Source organism: Crocuta crocuta, unplaced genomic scaffold (genome assembly GCF_008692635.1).
Source record: "Crocuta crocuta isolate KB4526 unplaced genomic scaffold, BGI_CrCroc_1.0 scaffold91, whole genome shotgun sequence".
Lineage (NCBI taxonomy): Eukaryota > Metazoa > Chordata > Mammalia > Carnivora > Hyaenidae > Crocuta > Crocuta crocuta.
In genome coordinates this window covers 733,729-743,988 of record NW_027551574.1, presented here as the reverse complement: position 1 = coordinate 743,988, position 10,260 = coordinate 733,729, and the positions used below count along the sequence as shown (strand labels likewise).

At 40.5% G+C, this 10,260-nt stretch overlaps 1 protein-coding gene across 5 annotated transcripts in view; it reads left to right on the top strand.

Annotated features, from left to right (window-relative positions):
• Positions 1 to 3,341: 3,341 nt before the first annotated feature.
• Positions 3,342 to 10,260, top strand: part of KIF2A (kinesin family member 2A) — a 64,044-nt gene continuing 57,125 nt past the window's right edge. For 4 of the 5 annotated variants that reach the window (XM_077751427.1, XM_077751424.1, XM_077751426.1 and 1 more), the window contains exon 1: positions 3,342 to 3,444. In XM_077751427.1, the coding sequence (XP_077607553.1) occupies positions 3,381 to 3,444 (64 nt within the window). In that variant the 5' untranslated portion in view covers positions 3,342 to 3,380. Of the gene's footprint in view, positions 3,445 to 4,614; positions 4,663 to 10,260 lie in introns of all 5 variants that reach the window. The other variant, XM_077751425.1, reaches the window with a different exon arrangement.

Here is a 10,260-nt window from a genome sequence, read left to right as displayed (position 1 = left end):
TATAGATTAGATTGAGAGGAGAAAGCTCCATAAAGAAGAGAGGACTTCTACTGTGCCATGCCAAATGGAAAGGCTTTAAATGGAGGAGAAAAGAGAAGGGCAAGTCATTTGCTAGAGGAGCAGAAACTGAGGCAGGAATGGGCAAGGTGTTGTAGGGAAGAAAGTAGGTAGATCATTCTTCAAAGAGTTCCAGGTAAATAATGACGGTAATATTCACTGAATGAGGTAATTAGAAGGTAATTGTTTATTTAAAAAAATACAATTGAATTTTTAGAGGATTGAATCCAGATTTAGGGCTTAGGAAATGAATGAGTGATGGGGAATGAAGGCAGTGGGTATTTAGAGCACTCATTTGAGAATCTGGCACGAGAGGGAAAGTGAAAAATAGAATGGAATTTAAATAGGAAGTAAAGGATCAAGAGAAGATATTTTTCTTTCCCCAAGAGAAAATTGCCCGAACATGTTTGCAGACGGTGGAGAGAAATCCAGTGGAGAAGAAAAGAGTGGATGATATTTTAGAGTAGGTAAAATTGGGATTTATATCTCTCAGGTGTTTTTAATGTATTCATAAGGACTAAAATAAATTACAGTGAAGTTATACCAGTTTAATTATAATTGAAATCTGAGTAAATTCAGGGGAATGGAAATCACTAACAACCAAAAAGCCTACAAGAAAGTTCTGGGCAAAAGTGAACAGCACTAAAATCAAAGAGAAATTCTGCCAATACTACCTATTTTCTCCATTTGATCCTAGGTCCTAAAACTGGTGAAGTAATTGAGAATAGATGCAAATATTGAATGGAAATACTAAGTAAGATATAGACAAGAACAGATAATCTTAGCTAAAACTGGAGCCAAGTTGGGCCTCTCTTCTTCCATCAAAGGAGCAGCTAACTGGCTAAGGTGAGTGCTGGATGCCACCTCAGAACTCACTAGTTTAATAACCTCTTTCTCAGAATAATCTCTTAAGGTTTGTGTACTAATGACCCCAAAGCAGAGACATTTTTAAAAGAAATTGAAGCATAATGAGATTGCTTTCACTGGATTTTTTTTTTTAAAAGGTTTATCAACTCAGGTAGAATAGGGCGACAACAGCCACTCTTGTTAGGTTGTGACTTAACAGAAATGATCACTGAGCAAGATTACTCTGCCAGCTAAGGTAGGATGGACTGGAGTGGGTAAAAGATTATAGACAGATCTGTAAAACTCTTGCCCTCCTGTCAAATGTGAGGTGATGAGGGTAAGAGCCAATGCCAACTGTGTTTAATTTTATATCACTGGACATAAAATTCTAATTAATGATTTGAGGATTAAAGTAAAGTAGTGGTTTATTTTTTATAGGATGATCTTATTATGGTTTTTTTTTAACTTGTATTATACTTTATGTCGAAGCACTGCCATGATTTCATTTGCCCGTCACAAAAACTTTCTGCAGTTGAGAGAATACACTTCCAGGCTGTACTAAGGCAACGGAGATTCAGAGCAGTTTAACAAGTCAACTTATTAAACCAACGCCAGTGTCTATACCATGTGCCAGTCACTGTTCTAACTAGGGGTATATATTTCGCTTATGCCTGAGTCAGAGTCAGACTTCTTGATCTAGGATGTTGCTGGAAACATAGCCACGTTGCATTTATTTATGACGAATTATTCTTTAGGAGGCTACTTTCACACAAAGCTCAAGATGCAAGTCTTGGTAGATATCTAGGCTGGGATGTACCAAAAAACATAAGCCTTTTGGGTATGCTCTACAAAGGAAAGGTTTTTATATTCAACATGCGGCACGTCTCATACATTTTTTTACGGAGCAGGATCATGTACATATTTTTAAAATACTTTTGTATATGGATTAAAGATTTAGACATCTTAATTACATAACCCACAGGGTACAAGGTATGTGTCAGCAACCCTGATAAAACATTTTATGAAGCAATTTTAAATTTAAAAGCTGGATAGCTTGATTTCTTTGCATCTTGTAAAGCATTTGCAAGCAAATAAATAGCTGCTTTACACCTCAGTCACAGAGACATCAGAGAATGAGTTCTACTAGACAGAACCCAAAGAGTTCAGATACAACTCCTAAGATTATTTAAAACAAAGAACAAAAAACAACCTATCCTGACTTGGTCAAAGCTTATTTTGAAACAGAGGTCCTGAAGTGAGATTTATAGTCATGTCATTTTTGCAATGTTAAAGCACTTGTTATCTTCTAAGTTGTCTACCCAGTGTTTTGTTTTGTTTTGTTTCATAGAAATTATTCCTACTTTAAAATGAATTTAAGAAACTTCATTCTTTTGACAGTATGCCTTCAATATGTTTGAGTTACAGATGGAATCTGAGTCTTAACAACTTTCAGGGTCTACTTGACTTGATTATTTATATTGGGTTGAAAATTCTAGGTGTGTACATATATGCACATATGCACTTAACACACATATCAAGCTTCCAATTAAAAAATTTTAAAACTGTTTTGTTATTATTACAGAGAGATGAACAATGACTAGAGAAAGTAAGGCACGAAAAGTGTGTCTTCCTCCATAACACGTCCCAACACTAGAAGCTAGTCACAGGTTTCTAAGTTTCTACACGGTGCTGCAAACAATTTATTTCAGGTCCACATAGCCTTCGTGCTCTCCCAGGGTGGGGTCTTACTCTTCACATGTTGATGTGGTCAGATTAGTCAAGTGACTCGGCAGAAAAGGCACATTCCTTAGTCAACCTTCTGTGTCTGCCCTCTGTCCTTGAATCATTGTTATTGGCTTTATTGGCCAGAGTAAGTAGTCATGACTCCGACCCACAGCAGAGACTGGACACGTGATTCGGATGCACCATAAAGGGTTTATTTTTGAACGGCAGTGAGCTAGCTTATAAGGCAAGGCCATAAAGAAGTGCATCTCCATCCCAATTTAGGGTGGGTGACACCGCAACGGTTTTTCTTCCCCTCTACCATAACTGGATGGGAAACCTTACTTGGGCCAGCCACCTCTAAGTGGCAATACGGGTAACACTCAGATGAAACAGCACACGCCCGTGCTGTCAATGGCCGGTCCCTAAATTCACATCCCTCAACCATACAATCCATTCAGAAAGCCCAGAAACCACAGGGCCCTTAATTCATTCCGGCCACAGGGCCAAGTCATGGAAGCCAGAGAGACAGGAAGGCACTAGCCCGCGGGTTCCCGCCTCTTCTAGGCCGCGCGCCGAAATCAAACTCGATTCTGGCTCTTCGGAGACCGCGCCGCGCGCGCTCCGCTCCGTGGGCCGGCCAAGCCAAGGCCGACGCCCTCCCATCCCGCCGTGAAGCTGCGCTGGGGGCGCCCGGAGGCAGCAAGCNCCCCGTCCCCCCCCCTCGGCCCGCCGCCGCTGCTCCAGATGAGGTGATGGCAACGGCCAACTTCGGCAAGATCCAGATCGGGATTTACGTGGAGATCAAGCGGAGCGATGGTGAGCCTCGCCGCCGCCCCTGCCGGTTGGGCCCCGCATTCGAGCGTTCATGGAGGGGACGCGGGGCTGGCCGCCTCATTGATTGCTCCGCCGGGCTGTGGGGGCGGGAAGGCGGCGGCCGCGGCGCTTTTGTGTGTGGCGTGTGTGCGAGTGAGGCCGGCGTCGGGTCCGCCCCGGGTGCCGCTGCAGTGCGGGGGGCGGGGAGGGGCTGCCGGCAAAGGACCTGGGTGTCGCGGGCCGTAGCTGTGGGGTTCGAGTGGGTGAGGCGGAGGGTCCCGGGACCGGGGGGATGGGGGAGAGCCGCTCTTCCCGCGATCTCCATCCTCCCTGAGGACTCCAGCCCGGGGGGCCGGGGCCAACGGGCTTCTGTAGGGAGGAAGGACCCAGCCTCGCGTTTCACCCGGGCCTTTTCATTTTCCGGCAGTATCTCTGAGGGGTGGGGGGTGGGGAGAGCGTGGAGACCAGTGGTTTCAGGATTTAGAGAACCGACTACCGGTCCGAGGCAGGGGGGAAAGGCCAGCCCCGAAGCTGGACAGGCTTCAGCTTTCGCTTCTCAAGCATGCCTTTTTTTTTTTTTTTTTTTNTCTCCGGGGTGATGAGACTGAAAGGGAAGGAGAGGGATGAGCTTAGTCAATGCGATGCATTACTGAGAGGGTGGGGGTGGGCCACCGGATGTTGATATTTTCACACCCTCTAGAGAGGTAGCCAAGAGGAAAGTGTAAAATGAGGTGAACATACGTGCCTAATTCAAAAGAAAAGGGGGGAAAAGCCTTAGGCTTATGTGTCTCTTTATAGGTTCTTGCAGACTGTTTTATGTCACTGGCTTGAGGTGTGGAGTGAGAAGCCAGCCAGGCTTGGAAATAATTTATATTGTAAAGGAGAAAACACGCATGAAGAGAGACAAGTAACATTTTTTTTTCAATGCGAATATTGAAACGAGCTAGAGATGTTTAATAGAGGTGTGTGGTGTTCTTAGCTCAGTTTCCCTATACTCATAAACCTTTATAGCTTCTTATTTTCCAGTCTAGTCTAAGGTTGCTCTCATAGTTGCCCTCTCTTCGTTCCTAGCAAGTTTGACCAAGTTATGTGAAGCTAGATTGACTTTCCTGTTATCTGCGAGATACAATGGTAGGCCCTATATAGCTAATGATTCTTTTCCTTGTATTCGAGATAATTCGCATTAACAGCCAGAAGCATCATCATCCTGTATGTGAAAAGGTAAATTATACCACGTTAGAGCTTTAGAAGTTAACCAGTTACAGTGGGAAAGCAATGTGTCTTCTCTTTGGGTTGGGCTTTCTTTTTATTTTCTTTTCAAATAACTGTCCTTAAACAGTGCTGTTACGGTCATTTTTTTTTTTTTTTTTTTAGGTGAATGAGCGTTCACTATTACAACAAAAATAGAATTTGCATATTATTTAAAATTGGAGGGTGCAATAAAGTGTGTAAAGTTCTTTACATTCTAAACCTTTATAGGTGTTATTACAAAGTATATATTTAAAAAGGGTCATGTGGCATTCGAAAGCTTTTTGATTTTTTTTTTTTTTTGCTTGCATGTATGACTTGAAACCGTTTTGGTTCTTTTAAGGTTCTGGGATAGAGACTTTATTTAATAGTCTTCCATCATTTACCTTTTGCCTTATTAGAAACCTAGACGTATATGAGAGCTTTGTGTTCTTATGTAAGTGCTAATGATCTGAAGTCACATTTAAAGTATTTTCCCCATGAGGGCATAACGGAAATCATTGCAATGTGTATTATCCCAATTTATAGTCACATACATATTTATACTCCTTAGATGCATGATGGAATTGGTGGAAGGTAAAATTAGACAACTTGGAGGGAGTGGTCATTTGCATTGGATGGTGGTGTTTCACAGTACAAGATGGTGTCTGGGAGACTCCCGCATACTTTCTTTTTTCACTTTAAAGAAGCTGTTTTGTTTCCTCCCACTTCTGTAGCACATCTGTATAAGATAAAACATTAGTGGTTATTGTAACGAAAATAAACTTTGTAGTTTGGTGAGCACTAATATAATGCCTGAGACCATGGAAATCACATGAGTGAAGAAGGTCTGCTCCAGCCTGCGATTAACTGGTAACTTGATGTTCTGCATGCTTCCTGATGGTGATCCTTGTCCTTTTTTAAGAGCATGCTTCTCCAAATAGTGATGCTCATACATAAGTAAAACATATTCTGAGGGCCAACAGGTAAACTAAAATGAATTTATTCTTCTCTTTCAAGACCCTGCTCAAAACTAATCCCAATAAGTCTTCAATGATTACTAAAGCCAGTTGGACAGTCAGCCCCTGGGTAGTCTGCCTCTGAATCCCTAAGTCATTCTGTATCACTCATGAGGCAGCATATTTCCTTAAGTATTAATATTTGGATATCTTTCTTTTAATGTTGTGTTTTTAGACTATACCAGACAATAGGTGCTGTAGAGAATCTGGTTGAGGGATGGCAAGCTACTCATGTCCATTTCCACAAAAGTCAGGGTGTTATGGTATTAGAATACTTAGTAATAGCCTCTTCAGTTCCCTGAATTTATCTGTGGATCTCCTCCATGTGCCTTGCAAAGGTTCTTGCATATAGATTTTGAGTGAATCATTCATTATTGGATTTCTGGTTTTCAAACATTATTTAGTTAACTGTTAGGGTGAAATCTTACCTGGAAGTGAAACCCTTCCATCCAGACTCATCCTGTGCTACCTCCTCCCTATTCTGCTCTCCTCCCCTGACTCCATTCAGGCCTCTTAATTCGGCATCTCCAGCCAGGAATGACTGGGATTGAGTGATGTACTAAAGCTATTTTAAAGTTCAAAATGACAGAGGTTAGGTGTACTGAGATTGATCCCCACCACAAGAGATAACCTGGTAGGAAATTAGACTAGTTTCTGGAAATGGATGCTCATGTGTAATCTGTTTTTTTGTATTATCCTTCTGATTCAATTCCTTTTTAGAATCCAGTGACTCTAAAACTGTAGGTTTTAACTGTACTGTTAAAACATCTCTTACCTGTTTGACACTAGCTGTGATTATCCTTTGAGGACTGGGGGAGAAATGAGAAATGTTTTGAATATTTGGAAGCTGCACCTATGATTGTTCTCTGGGGTCTCTTAGTCACAGCATTGATGTATGTGAACTGAAGAGACAGATCAACCAGAAAGATCCTTAAAGTTAATGTTGTTGTCATTTTTATAAATATGGAAACAGAGTCGCAAGTCTCTAAGTGACTTGTCTAGCTAGATTCATACAACTTGTAGTGGCAGCCAGGAACCTGTCTTGCATAGCATAGAAGCCAGACTATCTATCAAGAACTAAGAACTGTGACAGCGAAGGGAGAATTCAGTTATTTAGGAAGCATATGCAGCTTTCTGCAGCCCAGTAAGGATATGTAGGAAATTGCTTCTCAGCCATAGGAAAAGCACTAGGGAACCGTGTTACAGAGCCCAGTTGGAGTGATCTGGTAAAAAGTGATAATGGTATAGTAAATATAAGGTCACAAAGATGAAAAATATTCCTGTGTCTTAATTAAATGCTGAAAATAATGCTTTAATTAAGCATCTGAAATCATGAAATTAAAGATTTCAAAGGATTTATTGGGAATCTTGGAGTTTAGAGCAGGCATTCTTTATTTAGGAAGGATTTTAAATGTCCTAATTCTTGTACATACTTTGCCACATTTATTGTTCTGCTAGTTCATCTTTACATGCCATTATATAGACTTTTGGGAATGGTCTGTGTGAATGTAGATAATAAAGATGAACAACACAGCAATACGGTTGTTCTTTAGGTGCAATTTTGTGGCTCCGTGGAGTGGGTGGAATGGGGGAATTTATAGATCAATAATTTCTTTTTACGTGGTAACTAGCATGATAATGGTTCCATATATGTATCTGTTAGGCCTTCATAGTTTTCCGAATAGGTTATCTAATTGGATCTTCACAAGAAACCCTGTGAGGTAGTAAGCAAGATAGGAAGGAATCCTAAGGCAGGCATAGAATATAAGGTTGGATTTTTTGAGAAGATCAAATGTTAATTAATTAGGGGCATAGCCTGAACCAAACCCTAGGTTCTTTCACTCCTAGTTTTCTTTTTAGTGCTGACACATTTTTGGATGATGGTATGAAGTTGTATACTTTGTGTACTTTGGTGGGGTTTTCTTTTTTTTTTGAGGTGTTAAAACCCCTTTAGTAAATTTTTTTCTACTACTGTCAAAGAGGCTCAGAAAATATATATTGAATTAAATTTTCTGACTTTGTGAGATAACATTGAATTCTGACATTTTATTAACTCTCAGGATGAAAATAGTCACTTGTTGCTTCCAGAATTACAGAATCCCAGGAAACTATGTTCATTGCTTAGTCACTTGATTCTTACAGCAAAAACTTTGGAACCCTGGGAAAAGTTTTGTGTCAACTTGTTTTATATGTCATAATTTTTTAAAAACTGAAGATGGCGCGCCTGGGTGGCTTAGTCGGTTAAGCATCCGACTTTCGCTTAGGTCATGATCTTGCGGTTCATGGGTTCGAGCCCCGCGTCGGGCTCTGTGCTGACTGCCAGCTCAGAGCCTGGAGCCTGTTCCAGTCTGTGACTCCCTTTCTCTCTGGCCCTCCCCTGTTCGTGCTGTCTCTCTCTCTCTCTCTCTTAGAAATAAATAAAAACATTTAAAAAAAATAAAATCTGAAGAATAGCAAAGAGCCAGTTAAGCCTTTGTCTTGTTTAAATAGGGAAGAAGTCGCGAGTGGAAAATCCAGAGTGGCGTTCCTTGAGAGATCATCCAGACCCATTCTTCCTAGTCACAAGTATACTTGTCATTAATACTACATTAATCTTTTGCAAATCTTAATTCTTGGATTCAGCCATCTACTTTGCTTTTAACACCTCTGTCCTATAACCTAAAGTGTTTGTTTTCTGATCATTCTTCTGAATTTAAGCATAGATACAACTCTTAAGCTTTGGGTGCAATTAATTTCACTCTCCTGGTCCAGTTGTAGAGTAAATATAGGTTAAGTTGCCCTCCTATCACACACTCCCTCTTTTGATTAAAGTAATAAAAATGGTATTACAGTGCCTAAGTGAAAATAGACGTTAGAACCTCACCCTATTGAACAGTTAAGCGCTTAATTACACACAGTGGATACTGTGCCATGTACTTATATGGAGAGTTAAATAAATTCAAGTTTATGGTCTTTGGGATTTGTCTTTAAAAATCTCCTTCAGGTGGCTCCGTTGATTAAACGTCCAATTTTGGCTCAGTTCATGATCTTGTGGTTTGTGGGTTCGGTCGGTTCTGTGCTGACAGCTCAGAGCCTGGAGCCTGCTTCATCTTCTGGGTCTCCGTCTCTCTCTGCACCCCCACCCCCTTCCCCACAAGTTCTGTCTCTCTCTCAAAAATAAACATTAAAAAAAAGCCTCCTCGAAATATAATATCATTTCATTGTTGGTTAACCTTAGGTTAACTTTTTGTGACTGTCTCCTGGGAGTAAAATGAGTGGGAAGGTGTCCCTTTTTAAAGTTTGCTTGTAAATCTACTCCTTGACTAGGATTCTCTCAGTTTGGTGCTACTGTTTTTCTCATTATCCACTACAACCAAGCTTGCAATTCACGTGAGCATTTAGTAGAGCATGAGAATGTTTTAGTATATAGACTGTAAGTGATTATGCCATATCACAAAACACTGTGTATCATAGTTCTCTTCTTATAGATTTAATTAAATATATTTTTATTAATAGCTTATTACATATCATGTATTCTGATAGGTGTTGGAGATACAAAAAAGAATAAGGCATATAGAGTTCCTGCCTTCAAAAACAGTAAATTAATGTATGGTGTGATTGGGACTGATAGAAGTATGCTGTTCTGTGTGTACATTATTACCACTTCACTTTTTAGGTTTTAGCTCTTTATTTGGACTCTTGAAGTTATGAGTCTTCTGGAAAATAAATGTCATATATGCTATCTTTCACCTCCTCCACATAAGACTAATATCCCTTATCTCTTATGGTGTGCTTTCCTGGTAAGTCCATATCGATCCTCAGAATTCTTTTTTTTTTTTTTTTTATGCTTATTTTTGAGAGGGAGAGAGGAAGTGAGGAAGGGGCAGAGAGAGGAGGAGAGACAGAATCTGAAGCAGCCTCCAGGCTCCATGCTGTCAGCACAGTCTAGTTCTGGGGCTCGAACCCACAAACCATGAGATCATGACATGAGCTGAAGTCAGACGCTTAACAGACCGAGCCACCCAGGTGCCCCAGAATTCTTCTTAATAAAGTACCGCCAGTCTTGGTACCTCCTGTCACTTTATTGAAATTGGCATTATTTCTCATTACTGGCCTGTTTTCTTTTCTCTAATACCCATCTGAGTTTTAACTTTATGACTTTCTACCTTTTTTTTTGGTATTTAAAGGAATAAGATTTATTCAGTTTTTGGTAGAGGAGCCACTAGTTTTGGAATTCGGGTTGGGGTGCTTGTAAACACAGGGACCAAGGAAGGAGAACATGAAAACTGATAGAGCAGCTGATAGTGCTTGTATGTAATTGGGAAATAACATCCCCATAGTGTGGCCAGGAGACCAGGAGAATCAGACATCTCCCTGAGCTGTATATTTTACTTACTTTCAGAGACTGACTTCTCCAGGTTTTAATGGTTTTGCTATTAATTTTAACCAGATTTCACTTACATGAAATTTTTTAAAGGAAACACAGGATCAGGATGGGAAATACAGTAAAATTTGCTGAATGTCTACACTGTACAAAGACTTCGTTTTTGATTATAACTGTTGTTCGGCAGCTATCTACGCAGTGTCATCCAGA